Source organism: Phascolarctos cinereus, unplaced genomic scaffold, assembly GCF_003287225.1.
Source record: "Phascolarctos cinereus isolate Bilbo 61053 unplaced genomic scaffold, phaCin_HiC Scaffold_5;HRSCAF=322, whole genome shotgun sequence".
NCBI classification, from domain to species: Eukaryota; Metazoa; Chordata; class Mammalia; order Diprotodontia; family Phascolarctidae; genus Phascolarctos; species Phascolarctos cinereus.
In genome coordinates, this window is record NW_027555958.1 from 141,924,585 (window position 1) to 141,949,166 (window position 24,582).

At 38.4% G+C, this 24,582-nt stretch overlaps 1 protein-coding gene across 1 annotated transcript in view; it reads right to left on the minus strand.

Annotated features, from left to right (window-relative positions):
• The window catches only part of DCBLD1 (discoidin, CUB and LCCL domain containing 1), a 108,818-nt gene that overhangs the window by 61,335 nt on the left and 22,901 nt on the right, over positions 1-24,582 (minus strand). Inside the window, 1 exon segment of the mRNA XM_020971643.2 lies at positions 14,910-15,122. Coding sequence (XP_020827302.1) covers positions 14,910-15,122 — 213 coding nt within the window.

Here is a 24,582-nt window from a genome sequence, read left to right on the forward strand (position 1 = left end):
TATACAGTTCAGGGGTAGAAGAAAGCATTGACAAGGGAAAATAATATTATTCTCTACCTTCCTCTCCACTTCCTACCTCTTCTAGCAAAGCCAGCCCCAGTTCTGGGTATTTTCAAAGTGTGACCAGAGACCAGAGACAGGACAAAAGATGGAGCATGTGTAGCCTGCGAGTGTCTATGTCTAGAAGAAGCAAGAGTGGTGGACTCTGCTGAGAAAGCCCTAGGGTGGGGACCTGGGAAGCAATAGTGGGTACCAACAAGCCTGGTAGTGCTTAGGGCAGAATATCTCAGGCCAAATAGTTCTAACATCCCTAATACTTTGTCCTCAGGCACTAGAAAGGACTCTAAAGATATGGTACTTGGAACGTTAAAGAACTAGGAGTGCCTAACTTTGGGAAGCAGAGGTCTGGGCAAGAAGCAAGAGTAAGACCAACGGGGCCACCAACTCCACCCAAGAGTATAACAGCTTGACTGTGGCACCAGGCCCAAAAGCGAGAGCTAAAGCTGAAGAGAGAAGTAAATGAAAGAAAACAACACCCAGAATTCTAATTTCATAACAGCTGTAAGCAGAGACTCAAAGGAAAACAACGGATTTTCCACAAAGACTACATGAATATATAAAGATTACATGATCACTCACACACACACACACACACACACACACACACACACACACACACACACACACACAATTTTAGAACCTTACAGCTGTAAGGGACCTCAGAGATCCTCTTGAATAGTCTCATCATTTTAGAAATAAATTAACAATCTTAGTGGTTAGTGGGGCATATAGCCACTTTTCTTCATATAACTGATATGTTCTTTAAAAGCATCATATAAGTAAAAAAAATTTTCAAATGCATCAGGAGAGTTTTTTCCATTTAAAGGGAATCTGGTGGTAACTCTGAACATTTTAAACTCCTTTTGAAAAGGCAATATTTATTTGTAGTGTAAATTTAGATTTTCCTCAGTTGTTTCCTTAAAGCAAACTATACCAGTACTGGCCTAGGGAAGAAGTAATTTGGCTAAAGCCAACTCTTTTAAATTCTAATTTAAAAAATGTTTTACAGATGTACTTTTAAAAATCACCATCACTTTTCAAAGACTCTCCCCCATCCCCAAATAGAACCCTCCCTTGCCACAAATAAGCACAGCCAAGAAAAATAAATAGACATAGTGGCCATGTCTGACAAAGCATGCCTCATTCTGCACCTACAGTCTACCATTTTTTTGCTGAGAGGCATCACTCATCCCCAGTTATAACTGCACTGATCAGTTCTGATGTTTTTCAATATTTTTCCTTTATATTATTATGGTTATTAAGGTAACTGTTCTCTTGGTACTGCTTCCTATGGTCTATATCAGTTCATACAAGTCTTCCCAAGTTTTTTTTTAATCCGTTATATTAATAATTTCTTACTGCACAATAATGTTCCATTATATTCCTATACTATAGTTGCTCTAACCATTCTCTAGTCAGCAGGAACCCACTGTCTTTCAAATTCTTTACTATTCTAGAAAGGCTTGTTACGAGTATTTTTTTAATTCATAGGACCAGTCCCTCTATCTTTGACTAAGGTCAACTTTTATATTGTAGTTACATTTGTCTCACAAGGATAAAAGGTCCATTTTAGATGCCATAAAGAGAAATCAGGTTACATGTGCTAGTTTCAGTTGTGTTAGCAGCAAACATGGTATAAGACTACACAAAGTTCTTCTTTTCTTAACCTCTTCACTTGCTAAATGGGTTTATTAACAATGTAGCTCATAAGTGGTGGCAATTTTTTGGTGGTGGTGGTGTGATTAGTGACTTCAAAAGCACTTGAAGGTTTTGGTAAATCTTTAGGACACTGATTAATGCTTCTGCTGGACAAGGTTTTGAAATGATCTATGATAACCTACATAATTTAAATCCACTTTGGAGAAGGTCACCTTCGACCCAAAGCACCCAGTTGAATGGCTGGGGGTGTCCTTTGTCCTCACGACTCCTTTAATATGATTGGACAGGCATTTCCAAAGCCAAAGTGTAAAGCAGCTGTTTAGGAAATGCTGTGCATATGTCAAGAAGCAGGACGAGGTGTTTAAATGCCCTGGATTAGGTTTAAAAATTATACCTCCCTGCATCTTACAATCCACTGGAGGTTTTGAGTTTCTACTTGAAACCATGCAATTCAAGTCAGAGTCAGAGTTAATAAGCACTTACTAAGCACCTACTATGTACTAGGTACTGAACTAAGCACTGGGAGGCATAAAACAGTCCTTGTCCTCAAGGACCTCACATTTGAATAGGGGAAGAAAACATACAGTATAAAAGGAAGAGGAAATGTGGGGCATGAGGAAGTCATGTAGCCAAGATGGGAAATGATCAGAGGAGGTGTGAGTTACAGAGTTGAGTTTATCCTGCAGAATGATGAGTTTCTGGAGAAGATGAAATCCAGGACATAAGCCAGGTGGGAAACGATGAGGTGAAGGAAGAGGAAGAAACTCTCCAATATCAATCCTCTACCTTTTCCAATCATAGAAAGGGAGGGGTCCCAGGGACAAAGGGTGCTAAGGAGGAGTGAGATTTAGAATTGGTCTTATCTTGCAGAATGATGAGTTTCTAGAGATCATGAAATCAAGGAGATCAGCCAGGTGGGAAATGAAGAAATTTGACTTTTCACAAAATGAATACTTCTGGTGCCAGAGGTATACCAGACAAAATTTTCTGGTAACAGAATTTCCTGGCATTCAAAATATATCATTTATTAAAGTAATATTAAAAAAAAACCTCCCTCATGTGACCACTTGCCTTCCCTTTGTTTGAGCTCTTCATTTTCCCCTTAAGAGATAGCGAATGAGGTGGGTTACAAAGCCACATTTCTTATTCCCTTGATTTGGAAAAGTTTCACAATGGAAGTAGTTTGATGAATAATTTTTTTTTCAACTAGTAAAATTATTTGGTGGAAAGAGATAAAAGAAAAAGTAAAAGGACCCATATGTACAAAAAATATTTACAGCAGCTCTTTTTGTGGTGGCAAAGAACTGGAAATTGAGGGAATGTCCATCAACTGGGTAATGGCTTAACAAGTTGTGGTATATGATTGTGATGGAATACTATTGTGCTGTAACAGGCCTGCACAACATACAGCCTGCCAGTTACTTGTGGCCCACCAAACGATTTCAGGAGGCCTGTGAAAAATGCAGGATTGCCACTGAAAACGTTCCTATTTGTTACGTGACCCGTGGCAACCAATCATCGTCAGTCTGTCTCTAATCTATCTAAGGCCTAAAGAAGTTTAGCTTATTTTAATTTTGGCCTCTACCTACTGCCAAGCTGTGCAGGTCTGTGCTATAAAAAAATGATGAACAGGATGCTTTCAGAAAAACCTGGGAAGACTTACATGAACCGATATAAAGTGAAATGAGCAGAACCAGGAGAGCATTGTACACAGTAACAGCCATATTATACAATGATGAACTGTGAATGACTTAGCTTAGCTATTCTCAGCAATACAATGATCCAAGACAGTTCTGAAGGACTTAGGATAAAAAACGCTGTCCACATCCAGCGAAAGAAGTGATGGAGTCTGAATGCAATATGCATTCTATTTTTTACTTTATCATTTTTTGGGGGTGTGATCTGCATTTTCTTTTGCAACATGACTAATATGGAAATGTTTTGCAAGACTGCATATGTCTAACCTATAATAAACTGCTTGCTTTTTCATTGGGGAGGAGGGGAAGGAGAAAGAGAATATGGAACTCAAAATTTCAAAAAAGAATATTAAAATATTTCTTTACATGTAATTGAGAAAATTTTTTTAAAGCATTTAGTAAGTTTGGATCAGAAAGTTATTTCAGGCAGCATCTGAGAAGTTATAATACAAAACCATTTAGACACATGATGAACACAATGCTATATTCACCACCTATACAGGGACAGTAGAGTTTCAGATCTAGAATGCTTCCATTAAGTGTAAACTTCCTGAAGGCAGAGAATATCCTTCTTTTTGCTTATATTTCTATCATAGCGCCTATTTCATAACAGACACTTAACAAATGCTTATTGACTGACCTGGTGATAGAAATGAACCTCTGAGTTGATTCTGATCTAAACCCTAGGATCTCAGTAGGTCAGCAATCAGCCAATCAGAAAGCATTTATTAGGCACTTACTTTGCATTCTATGCCCTGGTGACATGGACAAATAAAAAACACAATTCCTGTTCTCGAGAAGCTTGCAACAGAAAAGAAAGTTGACCAGAATGAGTGAAGAATAGAGGAAGGAGAAGGGACATCAAAAGAGAAGATAGATTAGGGAGTTCCAGATGACTTGGGGGAGAACCAGAAAACTGAAAGTGAGCTAATGAAGTGCCAATGGAAAAGATTATGAAGAGCAGTGAAGGGTTTTAAGGAGAGGGTGATGGATATGGAGTGTCAAGAGAAAAAAGATAATTTAGCTAACAGCGTTCTGGCTAACTGCAAAGGAAGAAAGATGAGAGCGACCTGAGGCAGGGAGGAGAAAATGAATGAGAATAAGGGTCAATTATGTTAGAGGAGTTAGAAAGTAAAACCTGGAGAGAATATTCTGGAGAGGCAGAGACTGGTGATAATTGGTTGCTGTAACGAGCTGTGAGGTAAAATTGAATGTAGACAAGGTGAAATTTGCTCAGATGTGTATATGTATAGCTCATTAGAAAACTGATATTTTGGCAAGCATATGTCTCCATGCATATGGGCCATATGTCTTCAGTGTCTTCTTTTCAGCATTCTAAAATTATTACTATGTTCTTGAAAACATGTACTATAAAGTAAGAAAGTTAAATCTTTGCTTGCTACTGCATCTATGCCAACAAGGATTATAGGGAATTACAGGGTAGTAGTCTCCTGTAGCAAACCTATGGCATCTTCCTAATTTCCCTGATATTTGCAGTCAAGTACTTAGAATTCATTCTCTGAAAACACAAAAAGAATTTATAGGGAATTCCTTCCTGAAGGTGGATTACTATTTGGTTCTGCTCCCTTGCTACTTCACTGGCTTCACATGGTACGTTGTGATAAAATATGACTTTAAACTTCTTTAAAATTGTTATATGATTCACAAACATTAGATCTTTCCATGAAGGTCAGAGGCCAAAACACCAGAATGATGAACTCCTACCTTTAAGAGCTTATATTCTTCCAGGAAGTGGCAGTACCACTCATCAATGTTGTGGATCTCATTTTAAATATTTTACAGCTTCAATTTAAAAACATAGGAATGTACGCAACGAGAAATGAGCTGGGAATCAATAGTGCTCAAGTCAGTATTGGACTGTAGGAGTGCATTTCAAGATGAAATATGCATCCTTGGTTTTGCTCTTCAAAATCCTGGTGAATTTGGTCAAAGTTAGATAAGAAATTTGGATGGCTAAATCAGGTTTCTTATTCTCCTACTATTAATCTAACTATAATGTTCTTCATCTATACTAGCCTTCATATATATTATTTGGATACCGAGCTTAAAGCAAAATTAGATGAAATCATTTATAATGAATGGCCTGACTCATCTGCTTAAAATTCTACTGCCCCACATCCCTTTCATCTTGATCTCTTTTTTTAAAAAAATCATCCACAGAATGGGTTCCATACTTTCAAATCCTTTTGAAGATAATTTTAGATGAATAAAAAAAATTGGCTTATTCTACTTCAGCACTTCCTCAGAAAGGAATCCAATATATAACTGATAAATTCAAATGTGAGAAGCTTCTTCGTTGTCCTTTTGAATAAAATTATTCCATCACATTTGAAGCATATTGGTTTTTTACTGCCAGCTGCAAAAATTATCACACCTAAAAATTAGAATGTAATTATAGCCATACCTCAGAAAGGTAACAAGGCAACACACAATTAGAATATTTTTTCTGTATATATAATGCACACATAACCAATATGTCATTTAATTTGATAATAAGAATAGAGAAAGATCGTTGACTTCATTTGGTTATAACTTAGCTCTCTTTAAAAACAGTGAAATAATCTTCCAGTTGCCCCACTCTTTTGAGGGCTACCTCTTAAATAAGATGCAAGATTCTTTTAATTGTGGTAAAAAGGCACTGACAACCAAGCCATTGAAAATTGTCCATGTACCCCTTACTTTAGGCACTGGATTTGTATGAGAAATATCCTTTAAGATATCTATTTTCTTGGCAGTACATTAATTGACATGATTTTAAAAGCTCCTGTTTAAAGCTGTTTGACTCAGAGATACCACTACTAGGTCTCCACTCCAAAGAGATCAAAGAAAGAGAAAAAGGACTCCTGTGCATAAAAATATTTATAGCAACTCTTTTTTTGGTGGCAAAGAACAAGAGTCTAAGGGAGCGCCTATCAATTGGGGAATGGCTGAACAAATTATGGCATATGAGTAAAATGGAATAACATTATGCTGTAAGGAATGATGAAGTGGATGGTTTCAGAGAAACCCGGGAAAACTTGCATGAACCAATGCAGGGTAAAGTTAGCAGAACCAGAAAAATAACTTATATAATTCAACAACACTGTAGAAATAGGCTATCTACCTCCTCATAGAGGTATAAATTGAGACAACACAGAATGTTTTAAAAGTCTTAGGGCAGTTTTAAGTTACTAAGACAGCAGGACCAGTGGCAAGATGTCCAGGGTGGATGATTGTGAACTGTGGCCTAGGAAGATCCTGTTGTAGATGGTTACGCAAAAAGGCATGGATGAATTATGCTGATCTACGCCTAACCATTTACACCAGGCTATTTGAAGGCCATGCTTCACTGTCATCTATCCTGGACATTTTGCTACCTGCTCTGCTGCTGTTTTGCTCTTCCATCATCACTACCCAACAGCATCATTGGTCCCAAAGACATGGCAGGCTGAGTTCATCGACTTCGCTTGGAACTCTGCTCCAGAGCTGAGCTTAAATGGCCAGTGAGTGAGTACAAACTCAACTAACTATATCTGGCTGGCCCTAGACCATACTTCATATCTACCCACCCCAGCTATCCTGGGACTTCCTAACATCTGCCTTGCTCCAGCCACATACCCTCCTTACCATGGTTCTCCCATTCCTTCCCCTGCAATCTGTGTTGAATTTCTTTCTCTGGCTATAGTAATCAAATCCAAATTGATGCTGCCATTGCTTGTGAAACGGGCATGATGCCCCTATGGCTCCATTCACTATTTTTATGACTCTTCCCCAACCCCCACCCCTAGCTCCAAATTCCTTTCCCCAGCCACCACTATGTTTCTTTCTATTAGAATGTAAGTTCCATGAAGGCAGGTACTCTGTCATCATATTCTTCACTTTGGTGATCCAGGTAATTGACCTTCTCTTTGTTTCTCACTTGGAATACTTCACCTTCTATCTCTGTATCTTTGCACTGGACATCCACCACACCTGGCTCTTAGATCTCTTCTCTTCCTTCCAGATGCAGCGTAGACATCATCTTCTGCAGAAAGCTGTTATTGATCCCTTAACTGCTAATACCTTCCTTTCCAAACTACTCACTTTATATTTATGCTGGATATATTTTTATATGTACTTACTATCTCCAGAATGTAAACTTACTGAGAGTATGATTATTTCATTCTTTTTAACTTAACACTTAACAGTACCTGACACACAGGAAGCACTTCATAAAAACCTGAATAATATTAATAAAAATAATAGCTAACGTATATATTGCACTTCAAGATTTGCAAAGAGCTATACATGTAATCTCACAGTAATCCTAGGAAGTAGGTAGTATTATTATCACTATCTTACAGATGAGGAAACTGAAGCCAAGAGAGGTTACATGACTTAACCAAGGTCACACAGCTAGTGGTTAAGTGTCTGAGGCACGATTTGATCTCAGCTCTTCTGGACCCTGAGTCTAGTCCTCTATCCAGCTAGTCCCCTACCTAGCTGCCTGATCTTTGTCTTTGTCCCTCCAAGTGACTAGCACATAGTAGGAACTTAATAAATTATTTTTTCATTCATCCATTCTTTTGTGGGTGAGGCAATTGGGGTTAAGTGACTTGCCCAGAGTCATACAGCTAGTGAGTGTTATATGTCTGAGGCCAGATTTGAACTCAGATCCTCCTGACTCCAGTGCTGGTGCTCTCTCCATTGTGCCACCTAGCTACTCCCATTCATTTATTCTCATTCTGCGTAGCTCTTATCTATTTCCTCCTGTAAATCTGCCACAGGAAGCTTATCTACTGGGTTGGAGGCCTTACTTTAGATCTTTTGACAATGCAAGAGTACAAATGGAGTCTGTTTATCTGTTATCCATCCTGCACACTACATGACTGCCTCATCTTCTTTTCTGGTCATATGTCTGATGATGTTATTTATGCTACCTGTCAAATACAATTTATTGGTAATATGTTGGAGACACTCAAGCCCACCTCAATACTTATCAAAGCACCTGGCACATAGTCAGCACTTAATAAAAGGCTTGCTAATTGATGTGGCTCTTCATTACCTTTTGGGAGACTTATAATTTTAATTCTCTAGAGAATATGGTATTACCTGACTCTTAGCCATATAAAACTATTGGAAAAATGCTGATGTTGAAAAAAATGGAAATTTACTTTAGGGTGAAACTTTGTCATTCTTGATTGGTTGTTTCTGACTCTTTGTAACCTCATTTGGGGTTTTCTTGGCAAAGATACTGGATACTGGTTTGCCATTTCCTTCTCCATCTCCCTTTACATTTGAGGAAACTGAAGCAAACGGGATTAAATGACTCACCCAGTATCACACAGCTAGTGTCTGAGGCCAGATTTGAATTAAAGGAGATGAGTCTTCCTGACTCCAGACCCAGCACTCTATCTATTGTGCCACCTAGCTGCCCAGGTGAGAAACCCGGGGTCACTGAAAGCACTGTACAATTTTCAAAAAGCAATTTAGCCCATTCTCCTCTTCCTATTTAATTCTGGGCTTGGGTCATTGCCTATCTAAGACATGTGTACTGAATGACCAGCTCCATGGATTATGCACCCACCCATCCATCCATCCATCTATCCATCCATCCATCCATGGTCTGTACAAGAGATTTTTCACCTACTTGGTTTCTTATGTGGATAGTGAGATGTGATTTTGGGTTCCATAGGGAAGGCTGTACAATACTCTAGGACTTGAAGTATAATCAGCACAATGACATTCACAAACAGAAGCAACTGAAGAACTTTGCACCTATAGGAAATTCTTCTTCAATTTGGCTATTGAGCAGGACTTCCTCCCTGACAGTGGAAAACAACTTTGGTAAGTATGCACCCCCATGTTATAAAGTTATAAAACATAACTTTTGATATTAATAAGTCACAGGATAATTGAATGAGGTGTTTTCTGTTGTTACATCTCTCAGGAGATTTTAATATATGCACAGAAAACAACTTATTGGATGAGGGCCTTTAATGGAAAAAGTACCGGCCCTGGGTCAGGGAACATTGGTTCAAATCCCACCTCTTTACATTTACTATAAATGTGACCTTCAGCAAATTGCTTAGCCTTCCTGGGGTTCAGTCTACTCAGCTGCAAAATGAAGGATCATAGGAACCTGTCTTTAAAGTCTTTTCCAGCTCTATATCTATGATCCTTTGATCATCTTGCTCTACCAAATGAAATACCTTTTCACTGTCAACAGACACTAAGTACAAGGGGATCTTATATCCTCTGTATACAGTCAGCTAGATGGCAAAGTAGATAGAATGCTGGGCCTAGGATCAGAAAGACTTATTTTTGTGAGTTCAAATCTGGCTTCAGACACGTACTAGCTATATGACCTTGGGCAAGTCACTTAACCACATTTACCTCAGTTTCCTCACCTGTAGAATGGGCTGGAGAAAAAAAAGGCAAACCATTCCAGCATCTTTGCCAAGCAAATCTCCAATAGGATCATAAGAAGTCAGACAGACCTGAAACAAATAAACAAGCACAAGAACAATAACTGTAAATATGGGATCCACTGTAGAAAAGCATTTGCTAAAGACTGGCTACTGGGGCAGCTAGGTGGCACAGTGGATAGAGCACTGGCCCTGGAGTCGGGAGCATCTGAGTTCAAATCTGGCCTCAGACACTTGACACTTAACTAGCTGTGTGATCCTGGGCAAGTCACTTAACTCCATTGCCTAGTAAAATAAAATAAAAAACAAAATAAAATAAAGACCGGCTATTCCCTCTTGTCATAAAGCTTCATCAAGGATGCCCTCAATATACACGTAGATTATTCTCCAAGATTTTAGATTTTGTAGAGAAGTGAATGAAGGCTTATAGGTTATTGGTACTTCCTTAGTAGCTTTTTCTGATTTGTTCCAAGTATTTTGTATCCTCTCCTCTTTCAGGTATGAAAGATGATCCATCTGGTGATATTGTAAGAAATAGCAAATAATAAAATGGTAATAATCCATAGTGTCTGCATTATACTCCCCATTGTTCCCAGTAACATGAAAAAGCAAATGCAAGTTCTGACTGATTGCTGTGAAGCCTGTGTGGGTGGTCAAATTTGTTGATAGTGCATTCTGTTGTTAGGAATGTGAATTACAAAAGTGCCTTCAGTATGTGAGCCAAGAGTTACAAAACAATGCTGACATGGGGTGAATTTTTTTTTTAAATAAGCTGCACAGTGATATGGTTTAAAAAAATGCCGTTTTTTAGTGTATTCACTTATGAACCTTTGCAGAGCTTAGAGCTTGACATACACATACATAAAGAGAAATCAATCAAACCCCACATGTAATAGCTCTCTTGATTTTTTAAAATGTTAGTGGATTTAAAATATCAAAGTTATATCAAATAAAGATTTGGAAACTGGCTAACAAAAATCAAGCTGAATACAGTAATACTTCTAATTAACAAAAAAAGACATGTTATAACACCACTCTTTGCTGTCACAAATGGTGTTACCAAAGTAGAAATTCTGTGAAACGTGGTGATAGATTCTGGAAGATGAATTCTTTCTCTCCTTCCTCCAAATGAAATATGTTACCTTTATAGGCTCACTGGCTCCAAAACCTCCCTCAGGACAAATCTCTACCTAGTGACACAGGGCTGTCTACTGCCTCTATCCTGGAGGGTGCTGATTCTGCTGACAGGTAATAACAAGGCAGTACAGTGGATAGAGCATTGGGCCTAAAGTCAGGAAGACCTGAGTTCAAACCTGGTCTTACTAGTTATGTGACCTTGAGCAAATCATTTAACCTGTTTGCCTTAATTTCCTCAACTGTAAGTGGGGATAATAAGAGCACTTACCTCCCAATATTGTTGTGAGGATAAAATGAAATGAATTTCTAAAGCACTTAGCACAGCATCTGCAGTAGGTGTTAAATAAAAATGCTATTACTATTATTACTATTGTTTATTAGGTAACCGAGGCTCCAGGAATGAGGAGCCAGGCCCACGTTCTGATCTACCCCCAAGAGCTACCTATACCTGAGACAGTACCACTATTATTTCCCCCTGGAACACACTTCATCTGAGAACTCAGTGCTAACAAATCTAGAACTTCTCTCAACCCACTCCTTTGTCAAAAAGCTCTGACCTCAGAGGTTTTGTCAATCAAGGTTCATTGCTGTGTAACACACACCAACAAGACATACTTTGCCAAAATATTTAAATATTGGTGAAATTAATCTTTGATACAAAGGTAGCCTTTGTGGTAGCCACAAAAATGGAAGAATTCTGAAAAATGCTGGATATTTTCTTCTGTAAGGGATGGAAAAAAATAAGCTTAAATGACTCTCATCACGCAAAAACCTACTTGAGAGAGGTCTGATCATTTTTTTTCTTCACTAATGACAAAGTTTTGAAGCTTTGGAACCTGAGAAAGATTAATAATTAATTTACTAGCTTTTATTGCTATAAGTGAATTATAGTTCTATTACATATTTACTAGAAGCATCTTAGGCCCCAAACTTCAGGAATTCAGGAATTTTAGCAAGTTCACCATAAGATAAATGTTTATTTTGAAACCTAGCACATATGGCACCTGGTTAATCTGCGCCTTTCTCTATTTATATATACTACAGTATTTCCCACCATCTTTATCCACATAATTCAAAGCTCCCAGAGTCATTACTCACCTCAGAAACCTGCCTAACAGTGTGTGACCTGACTATTCTGGTTAATCTCACTCCACCCACACTGCCTTGGGCAATATGATGACAGCAAAGGAAGATTAGACCTGCCACTTTGTCAGCAAATGAAAATTAATTAATTACTCGTGGCTGGAAAAGAGAGGAAGGAAGCTTTCCCAAAGGAGACATGATCTGACCCTGAGGCACCCTACCTTGCCATTTTCTACTTCCATTTAAGCTCTGACATGCAAACACTTCTCTAGAATAGGAGCTATTTTCCTAGCTAATGTTGTTCTGAGAGCACTTCTTAGTAAGCTCATAAACATTTGATGATGATAAGTACTAAATAGCAAATTGGCCCCAGAAGCTTCAAGCATTCCTAGATTTCTGAGTTTTCAACTTAACACAAATGAGACATGCAGCCCAAAAGAAAACAGTATCATCCTTATAAGTTTCCAACTACTTGAAGCTCTTTGCAGAAGTAATTAAGCAGCCTGTCATTAACTGAGACAGAAAGTACCCTGGAATAAAATGTTAAGGGATTTTTTTTTTCATGGTGTCTGGGAAAGTTTCAGTAACTGAATATGCTCATCACTGGTCTGGGCCTGCAGGGTGTGGGAGAACTCAACAGGACAGAAATCAACGTATTTGGCCAAGAACAAAAGGAAGGCCTGTCAAGTTTTATTAGTAAACATTGTAGTCCCCATGTCTGAGAATAAGGATTGTTAACAGCTTCTACATAACAGACAATGACAGTTTTACAGAGCTGAGTGAAATATATGCCATTTTACTCAGCTCTGTAAATGTAATATAAAATATAATTTTATATTAATTATGCAAATATAAAAAGGATTCTCTTAAATCTTTAAATTTAAATTCAGCAAAGATTTGTTAAGTGTCTTAGGATTCCTAGGAACCTGTCTACAGCATGTAGATTGGAGTTTCAAATTAAATTCTAATATTTCTCACCAATTTCTCAAGAAGCCTTTATTAGCAGCTACAAGGCAGACACAGGAGATACAAAGACAGGAGTAAAAAAACAACAGGATTCTTGAGAGTGATCCCCTCAAGGACCTTTTGTATACTTGAGGGGAGGTAGGGAGTAGTAGAAGGTGGGAAATATATAGAAAAATAAATACAAAATACATATGAAGATGCTTCTGGAAGGAGGGCACAGGTTTAACATGAAGAGCTGTTTGTTATCAATACAACAGGGGTTCCAGAGGGTATAACAGAAAGGGTAAGGTAGAGTAAAGTAGGAATACAGGAGGGATGGGCTTGACAAGGATCAATATGCAGAATCAGAGAGTGATCAGCCAGAGTGAACTCTAAAGCAGACTGCAATTTAGAATCACAGGGATTATGTGGTTGTCACTCTTCACAGTAAAAGTCAGAGAAAGGAAGGGAGGTGGGTACATGCAGTCACTTGGGTGATGGTCAAGACAAGGGTCTGTGGAGTCTGGGGGGCTGGCTGATTATGGAGGGATGAGGCTGATTTCACTGGTTTAGCATCCAAGAGTCAGAGGTTACATAATGTCTAGTTCTTTTTGGCACCACCCTCAGAGCTTATCCACAAAGATCAAGGGAATAAGGCTAAATCCGGGGTTTGTAAAAAATGCACATTTTGGAAGTTTCTCTATTTACAGATATTACAACCAAATTTTCTTACCTACAAGTAAATAAACACAAAATAAAGTAATTGAGAACCACATTAGGGTATTGCTTTATTGCATTTGTCCCATCACGTTATGCTTTTAGTCCAATTATTCATATAGTTTACTAAACGGCTCCTAACCTGGGCTACATGGAAGGATTTCAGAGGGTCTATGAACTTGGATGGGAAAAATAATATTTTAATAATCTTTGGTTTCCTTTATAATCTTATGTATTTTATGCATTTAAAAATATTGTTCTGAGAAAAGGTCTATGATATTTCAACTGTCTGTCAAAGAAAACAAAACAGTTCAGAACCCTGGCTTACACAAAATTCTTTTTCCACCCTTTTGTATCCTACTAGGAGAACGTAAGCTCCTTGCAGGCAGCCTTTGTTTTGTTTCTGTCTTGTGAAGGAAAAATAGGGACCACGATCATTTCACTACAACTTGAGTGTAGAAATCCCCCAACTCCCTGGTGGCCTAGTTGTGGAAAGTAAGGAGAAATAAAATATAACAAACTATATAAAGTAGGTGGTCTCATTCACAACTGTAATAAAAATATTTATTATCCTTGGACAAGAGACAGGTGTAGTCTTGTCTAAATGGTTACCTCAGTCCTATAGTTTGTCACAATTGCGAGAGTATTTGGTCACCTCCCTTTGCCTCCTGCCCTTGAACAGGGAACGCCTTCTTTCTTATTCAGATAACACACCCTACCAGCTGCATGGGAAATATCCCACAGAATCCCCCTTCTTTCTTGCTTGAATGACTCCTCCTTTCTCTACCCTCCCCTCTTCTGTGAAACATGTTACTTATCTATTCTAAGTTGCTGTAGAATACTGCTGATTGGCTGTGTACTCTAAGCGAGGCTACCAAGTTATAAAAACTAAATGTGTACTCTAGGAAGTTGAAGCTGCTATCAGAAGTTTCTTTGGCATGCTAATACATTTTGTTGTTTTCAATTTGCCCTGCTACCTTTAACCCACAGTCATGACCTCTGCTGACAGGTACATCTCTCTAAGAGGTCCCATCAGAGAATTGCTCAACATCTCCACATATATCCTCAGAACCTAAAACGGTACCTGGCATTAAAGGAGGTGGGAAAGAAATGCTTGCTGAATTGAATTAGATTGAGCTATTGATAGTATTCTGTCCCCTTGTTTTTTCTCCACAATATATCAATCCAGATTGAATTTACATACCATACTGAGCTGAGGAACTGATGAAGAGTAAATAGTTGGATTCACATGTCTGAGATTCAATATTCACATCCGCAAGTCTCAGAATCAGTCTTTTCCCCTCAGGGACTGTAATGGTCTTTTCACATGTGGTATGATTGGGGTAAGTCCCTGGATAATTCTTAGATGCCAATGTGCCACTGTCTTGGTAAGTCACCATGTGTCCACATCCATCACCTATACAAAAAAAAAGAAAAGAAAAGGATTAGAAGAATGAGGAAGATACATGAATTTCTTAAAGTACAAATTTCTTGCTCATAAACTCTTTGTTAAGGATTAATAGGCTAAGCCACCATACTCTTTTTTCTTTATTTTGTTTTTATTGTGAAGTTTAAACACCAAATAGAATGAGCATTTCCATTTATCTCACAAAGAGGGTTATACATGAAACTGTAGATCTCTATTATGTTCAGTTTGCCTTTCTTTTTCAGTCCAAGGTAAGTTTAACTTGTAGCTTTCAAAGCTGTCCTGCTATCTGCTTTTTCCAGGACTTTCTCCTGTTCTCTGCATTTTTTTAGAGATGCCTTGATGACCCTCTTTTCTATTTTTTTTTACTAGCATTCTGTCCAGGTTACATGTGTCACCCCAATTTAGACATCAGGTAATTCTGAAGTAAACCTTTAGTTGGATTTCCTTTTCCTCAATTTAGTGCTCTAGCCAAAAGAGAGGAGAGTGGCATGATAAAAGATTGGCCTTGGAGACCAAAAGAACAGAGCTCAAGGCTGGCCTCTGACACATTTTGGCTCTAATATCCAGGGCAAGTTATTAAATCTCTTAGTACTTCAGGAAATTCTCTAAACTGCATATCAATCACTGATCTGCTTTGGTAGGAAGAACTTATAAGGAGTTCCCTATATACAGTGATACAACCTCTGGCCCAGACAAAAAGTCCTCTAGCTGCAACTAACCTTAATTGGCTTTGCATCTGATCATGGAAATCCCCTGGTGAATATATCATTTAATCACATTACTTTATTAAAAAGATAATGACATATAGAGGAATATGCCTTGGTAAGGAGAATGGCCACTTCTTCCTATGAAACAGGGGTGAAGAAGACATCAGGGTGACGTGAGATGAAGAAGAAAAAAGAAGAGGAAGCTCTCAGAATGGTTTCATTTTCTTTTCCAGTGATATTTGAGGCAAGGTTCTTGGCTGAGAGGACTGGGGGGAAGGAGAGTTATGGGAACTCTAAGAAGATATGAAAATATTTAGAAGAGCTACTGTTAAGAGTAAGATAGTCATTCAATTAAGGAGGTGTAAAGGGCTTGCCTTGATACAATGAGGCCCCAGTTGAGATTATATAACTTAAATTTGTAGTGGCCCCAGTCAGCATGGTTTCATGATTTTTTGATCGAATAGCATGTGAATAGAAGCAAATACAGTGGATGCTTGGAGTAATCAAAGGCTATAGTTTGGCAGGACAATGATAACGAGGATGAGGGACTTGAGAAAAGAGTTTAGTATGAAGTTGAACGGGCTTACCAGTTTAGGAGTCAAGATGGAGAAGGAAGTAGGATACAGACAATGTAGAGGTGATGGCCTAGGAAAGAACTGAGTAGTAGGGGGATTGGAAGTTGAGAAGATGATGAAGAACAAGGTTAGGAGCTGCAAGGCAGAGACAGAGATGGAATGATAAAAAATTATTATTAGATACAGGATTCTTAGGGTTGAGTTTTTTGTTTGTTTTGTTTTACTTATTTATTTTTTCGTGAGGCAATTGGGGTTAAGTGACTTGCCCAGAGTCACACAGCTATTGAGTGATATGTGTCTGAGGCTGGATTTGAACTCAGGTCCTCCTGACTCCAGGGCCAGTGTTCTATCCACTGCGCCACCTAGATGCCCCCTTTTTGTTTGTTTTAAAGAAATATAATGACAAATGAAGGGGGAAGTGGTTTTTAAAGATATGCAAATTTACCAGAATTATACAAAGACATTGTAAAGAAATACATCCCAATGGTTAGCTGAATAGTTTCCTTCTATTTTAATGCCTTCTCCTCCCCCCAAACTACCTATCAACATTTCTTTGAGATGTCAAATAGGTTAGCTTTTACTGAGAGGTAAAATGGTATAGTGAAGAGAACATGAATACTAAGTTGTATAACTATGAGCAAGTCACTAAGCCTCCAAAGACTTCATTTTCTTCATCTATAAAATAGGGATAGTAATTTTAGGATCACCTGCCTAACACAAGGTTATGAGAAAAGCATTCTATAGATGTCAGCTATGATTATTTTCTTTATATAGCTCCTAGACAAATCAATTAAAAAGATATTATTGAGCTATGTGTTCAATACTGTGCTAGACCCAATGATGGATGCAAAAGTACAAGATCTTCTTTGCCATCTAGGAGCTTTTATTACTTAGTGGATGAGATATGAGAATCATACGTGCAAGGGAAAAACAAAAACTCAGCTTCCCACTATTTTTTTCTTAGGACTTGTGGGTAGATCAAGGTGTCCCAAAAGTCTCAGTGAAGCTTAAGGTATTAGACCTTAAACTGAGACTTTTGGGAAACCCTCTAGAAGCCACAAACTCTAAAAACTGGGCCATACAGGTATAAAATTGTGTTGTAATCCAATAAGACACATAAAAGTTAATCAGACAGCAATTTAATGATAGGCATAATTGCTATTGCACTACCTGGTAATGAGATATAAATGACAAACAGTTCTAGGAAATGATTATACTTTTACACAGCCAAACCAAACATGCATGGAGTCATCTGGAGGAAGGGAGGGAAGAGTAAAGTATAGAGCAGGGAGCTACTCTGAGGCTCTTCTCTTTGAAGACCTGAGGCTCCCAAGAAACTGGACTTCCCAGTTTTACTGGTGACGTCTCTATCACCTAAATGCCCTGGGAATCTGAGAATGTACACTCTCCTCCCTCAGTTGAATAGTTTCTGCTATGACACTCTCCTTTTCATTCTTCCATGAGATGCCTGAGCCAATTGGATTGATCTGAAGCTGTCTTTGGCTTCATCACTTGTACCCTCTCACTAGAGCCAGGCTTGTTTTGTCTAAACCTAAAGCTTAATTATAATAACTTTTTTCCCTCCAAACACACACACACACACACACACACACACACACACACACACACACACACACACACACACACAATTTTCCTCCCTGTGCTACTTAAGCAAAGGAGAAAATTCATCTCTGTCCAAGCAGCTAAAAGGGACCGTTACACTTCTACCTTCCTCTCCTCATTCCATGACCATCACTCCACACCCTAACAGATGGGATAAGGAAACCTCCTTACTGCCAGACCTCTCAGTGCCCCAACTAATGTTCAACAATCGTGCCAGTACATGCTATTCGCAAGGCTGAGGTACGGGGATAATTTAGCCTCCATGCAAACCGGTCACAGGATTTCAGTACTCACCAATGTTGTCCTTGTTCCCAAAATTTGGGGCCTCCCAGAATATTCAGTTTGTGGGTACCCATTGCCAGAGAGTCAGGGAGAACCAGCTGCCTGTGTCCCTTAGAATCCATGTTTTGAAAGAAGCCTCAAAGCAGCTCCTTGACCCATCAACTCCTTTCTTTTCACTTCATTGCTGGCAAAAAAGAGCCACAAGCAGTCTTTCTTGATCCTTCCTCCTAGGGCAGGGTATGGGGTAGGGGAGGCCTAACACACTGACAGAGTAGACTGTTACAATTTAAGAGGAACCCCTGGTCCCAAATTCTTTCTCACAGAAAGCCTGAAATTCTACCAATTACCAATTCTTTCGCACTAGTAAGGAAACACTTGGGGGGAGGGGCAGGGAATGAAGAAAATGGGTCTCAGTCTTTATCAGTTATATACACTGATTTAATTTGAAGCTTTGTGAATGAAGAAGCACTGAGGACAAACAGAGAGAAGGGAGAACATATTCCGGAGCACTTCGGGGCAATTCAGGAGAGGGTATTCTTGAGTGGGAGGCTGATATTAGGAGCTCTGGAGGATAGAAGGGGACAGAAAGGGAAGTGAGAGAGCAACAGAGACAAACTCCACAATTTCCCCTGCAGCTAACACTAGCCCTCTATAAAAGAAGCCAAACTGAGATGTCTTAAATTCAACAGGTCTTTACTGAACCTTTTGCCCTTGGCCCTGCCTAAGAGCCAAACTCAAGGTTTTAGCTTTCTGATGATGTGTACAGAAACCAAGAGATTGTTTTCCCGGGAGAAGCTCTAAACTAGCTGTCCACAACAAAGAGAAGACATTCTGTGATAATTCTATGCTGGAAAGCATGTATAATTAAATGTGGAACTGTGTGCTACAGACCACAAGCAACTTTCAGAGGGAAGTAATCACAGCAACCTTCATGGAAGAGATGAGATGGGCTAGCCTTTAAAATAATAATAACAGCTGACATTTATATAATTGCTTAAGACAGGCAGAACTTAGAGAAATAGACAGGAAGGGGAAAGTTGTCCAGTTCAGACAATCAATCAATTAATCATCCAGTATTTGTTAAGTACATACTAGATGCCAGACTCTAGGCTGGGTTCTGAGAAATTTATATTCAATAGGAGGAGAAAATACATACATACATATATACATACATATATGTGTATGTGTATATATATGTGTGTGTGTGTGTGTATATGTATATATATATATGTGTGTATATATGCATATATATACATGTGTGTGTATATATACATATATATATGGTCCTCTTAGAGAACGGAGGACAAACAACAATATACATAGGTAGGCAAAATAATGGGGAGAAGTACTAGCAACTGGGCAGAGGAAATTAGAAAAAGTTTCATGTAGGAAGCACCCTTCAGCTGCGTTCCAAAGGAAGCTAGGGATACTCAGTGGTGAGCTGAGGAGGTAATATATTCTAAGCATGGGGGATAGCCAGGTAAAGGCGGGGACATGGGAGATGGAGTGTTCTGTGTGAGGAAAAGCAAGAAAACCAGTTTGGCTGGACCATGGAGTTGAATATAATAAGGCTGTTAAGGTAGGTTGGAGAGACATTATAAAAGACTCTAACTGCTAAGCGAAGGAGTTTGTATTTGATCCTTTAGGTAACTGGAAGCCAATAGAATTTATTGCACAAGAGAGTAAAATGGTAAAATCTGGGTGTCCATTTAGGAAAATCACTTTAGCAAGTAGTGTGTAGGATGGATTGAAATAGCAAGAAACATGAGGCAAGGATACCAATTAGGAAGCTATTGCGATAGTCCAGGCAAGAGGAGATGAGGGACTGAGCCAGCTAGGGTGGTGGCCCTAAATGGAGAGAAAGAGATTACATATGAGAGATGTAGAAGCAGCAATGACAAGAATTAGCATCTTATTAGATATATAGGTAAGTGAGAGTAAACTGACCATCACCCTGAGGTTGAAAACTTGGGGAAATGGTGGTGTCCTGGACATGGGGAAGTTCTGGGTTTGGCAGGGAATATAAGTTCTGTTTTGAATATGTGAAGTTAGAGATGCCTATAAGTTACTTGGCTGGAAATGTCCAATAGGCAATTGGTAATGCAGTACTAGAGCTCAGGAGAAACACTTGATTTAAAGATCTGGGTGTCTTCTGAATAGAGACATTAATTAAGCACAAAAGAGCTAATGAGTTAACCAAATGAGAAAGATTTAGGAAAGAAGGCCCCTGACAGAGCTTTGGTGTCATGAACATATACACTATATGCACATCTTTCTGGAATACACTACCAGTTTAGGTGTAAAGATGATAATAACATATATGAAGGCATGACCACTCTATGTTTGTGGGACAGTGAGGGGGAGGACTGTATGTATTTTGTTGTTGTTGTTTTTGTTTAGTGCAGATGTATAATTTCACCTGTATAGGCACTCTCTCCATCAAGGGGATCTGTAACTGGTCTGCGATTTATTGTCTTAGAGTGGCCTGGGGGCTATGAGAGCTTAAGTGACTTACCTTTGGTTACACAGCTAGTGTCTATCAGAGGCAAAACTTGAAGCTAGTTTTTCCCAGTTTTAAGACTGGTCATCTCTCAAGGAACTCTTATGATAGCATAAAAGAAAAGGGATTTTTTTAAAAAGAGGAAAAGGATTCATACATAAAAAAATAACAATAGCAGCTCTTTGTGGCGGCAAAGAACAGCCCACCAAATGGGGAATGACGAGACAAATTTTGGTCTGAATGTATTGGAATACTTCTGTACCAAAAAAAAAAATTATGAAGGAGAGGATTTCTGATAAACCTGGAAAGATTTCTATAAACTGATGCATAGTAAAATGGGCAGACCTGAGAAAATAATTTATATAATAACAACATTGTAAAGACAATTGATTCTCAAAGAAACAAGAACTCTGATTGATGCTATGATTAGTTAATTACAGAGGGCTCATGATAAAACTTTCTAGTCCCTTACTGATTGAAAGGTGATGGACTCAGGGTAAAGAAAGGGACATGCAATTTTTTGGACATTCTGGAAAGAGGGTCTCTCAGTGCAAAAATAAATGCTTCACATGCTATGTGGTAGCAGTGAGTGGCTAAATAACTACTATTACTATTCACATTTATATGATGCTTTCTATAACATAACAGTTTCACATAATATTCTCATCTGATCCTCACAACCACCTGGTAAGGTCATAAAAACATTATTATTCCTACTTTACAGATAAGGAAACTGACACAGATTAAAACATTCTTTTCACTATACTTGTCTCCTAAAAAAAAAAATTAGTGATTCACTTGGTTTCTTATATCACAATCATTTCCCAAACCCATCCCAGTTGAATCTTCTCTTTATAACAGAAAAAGTCAAGCAAAATCCAACCCACAAAGCAATTAGATCTGAAACTCCATGTAACATTCCATACTAGGGATCCCCCACTTTTCTCCTGAGGGGGTTTTTTTGATCATGGGTCATGGCAACTAATCTGAGCATGTACATCTGTGTAGTCATTATGCATGTTTTTCCCTAGGTTCAGATTTCCTCATGCTGCATCAGTTCATACAACTTTTCCCACGTTTCTTTTAATTCCTCATATTTTTGTTGCCTATGGTACAATAATATTCAATTATATTCATATACCACAATTTGTTCAGTCACTGCCCAATCCAGGGGAACCAAATTATTTCCAAGCTTTTGCTACAAAAAATCATACTTGCTGCCCTCTTTTTACAGATAAGGAAACTGAGGCTGTGATATTTTTTCACAATTACAAAAACAAAAGCATATTTAAGTATATTATTTTCAACTATGAGGAAATTCATGTGAATCTGTCATCAAAAACTTGCTCTACAACTTCCTCACCAAGTCCCTCCAGTTCTGGAACCATGATTAAATCAACTTTAGTACTGTTCTTGAATAAGGTGTGTCCATTTACTCCCCATTGGCCCCACTAACAATCCAGGTGATTCCCCCTCCCCTCAAATCCCCCTCCCAGGTCACTACTCCACTAAGCTATAGACTCACCCATTATAATATAAACACCTGGAGGACAAAGACAGACTCTGCTTTAGTATTTCTTTCCCATTGAATTACAAATCACCATGTTTGGCCCAAAATAAACACTTAGTAAATGCTTCTTTTTTCACTTCATTCATTCATTCATTCATTCATTCATGTTTCCATGTGCTTAAATATATTTACAGGAAATATTTTGACCCTTGCCCTTTAACAAATCCTTTCAAATACTTTCATAACATTTATCTCTCTGTTATAAAGGACAAGTGTTCTAAGTTCAAGCTCTCTCTGGTGTCCCTAGAAAGATGGGCATGAAGACAGAACAATTCAAGAGATGGACTATTAGGCTGTTTTAATGAGAATAAATTGCTCACTTTTCCTGCATCAGAGCAAACAAACAAACAAAAAAACCTAACCAGGAGTGACGAATAAAGGAGGAAAGTGGAAAAAGACACCATAGGGTTTTACCTAGATGGTATTTTCTCAATGAGTGGTGTGGTTCATTTGCCCCAGCAGCCAAAGATTATGGTATATTCTATTTCCTCCAAACTCTATAGCTGAGTGTCCTCCCCACTCTAGAACATATGGGTTGGCCGCCCATAAAGCAGCACATTTCTAGGTTAGATCCCATTCCCCACCACCCTCATCTTTGAGTTTCCAAGGCTGTCATATTAATTTAATCAGAATAGACTAGTTATTTTCCTCATGGTCTCCTTAAAACAATTTAGGGAGATAGTTGAATTTGTGAGGTTTTTTTAGAAAACTTCGAAATCCTCATTAGAATTTTAAAATTACCCCAATATACCTTGTGACGTGAAAAAATTTTTTCCAGTGTGAGAACCTTACAAAATAGACTAAAAAGTAGTCAGAGCATTTCAGCACAATGTTTCTCCTCTTGTTTTAGCCATTTATCACTAAATACTGCCAAAAGGACCTGTGTTTGAATCTCTGCTGGGCCACCTTACGTCTGCATGATCTTGGTCAAGTATCTCTACTCCTTGGGCCTGAGTTGCCACATCTAATAAATGAGAGGTCAGTGATGGACTAGGTAGCTTCTAAAATACCTTTTACATCCAAATCGATCATCCTTGGAAGCTTATTCTCCTTTCCCCCTAGATTTAAAAGAGTTAAAACCAGAAGATCAGACCTTACCTTTCAACCTTTGATAACTCTCAGAGTGCTAAACTGACATTTATAGTTAGGCAATATTCATAAAATCCAGAAGTAAGTTCTCAATGATATTCAAGCTTATTTAATCTACTCTAATTCCACCCACTAAGAAAAGGAAACAATAACTTCCTTAAAACACTATTTCCCTTTGATAAGAAATCATATTCCATTAACAGGAAAAGGGAGTGGAACAAAATGAAACCATACCTGAATGAGACATAAGTTTTGCAAGGCTAGAGAGCATAACTCCTAAGTCAGCTATTCTAACCAGAGTATTTAGAAGGAAAATGTTTCAACTCAGAGGTCTTGAATAGGAAATTATTTGGGACGAATGGAATGACTAATCTGTTTACAATCGTTTTTTTTTTCCCCATTGAATTAACTCTTAAGTGGTTTAGAGAGAAAAGTTATCACTAATATAAAAGTCATTTCAAGCAACGTGATTTCACTGCTGTTGTAACAGTCAAGTTGCAGCAAGTTTCCAAGACATTCAAGTCATTGTGGGTGGGAGAAAACTTTTTCCCATGTCTGAGATCAAGTCTGAGCTCTTGATGATGAGGATCTTTTCAACCACAACAGGGGAGAATGCATCTTATTATAGGGCTCTTTGTTTGACTAGGAAAGCAGCCTGTAAAGTGTGGGGTATATGTATTGTGACAAAGAGGATCTGGAGTCAGATGACTTGGGTCTGAATTTCTGCCATTTAACTATTTCTGTGTGATGTATGGAGGCAGGTAGGTGGTTTAGTAGATAGAACACTGGGCCTGCAGTCAGGAAATTCAACTTCAGCCTCAGATACTTCCTAGCTGTGCGACCTCTCTCAGCCTCAGTTTTCTCATCTGTAAAATGGGATCAATAACAGCATTTATCTCCCAGTGTTGTTGTGAGGATAAAATGAGATAATATTTGTAAAGTGTTGTGCAAACCTAAAAGCATAGTATATTAACTTCCTGGGCAGCTAGGTGGGTGCAATGGTTGGGTGCTGAAGTCAGGAAGACTCGTCTTCATGAGTTCAAATCCAAGCCTCAGACATTTACTAGCTGTATGACCATGGGCAAATCACTTAACCCTGTTG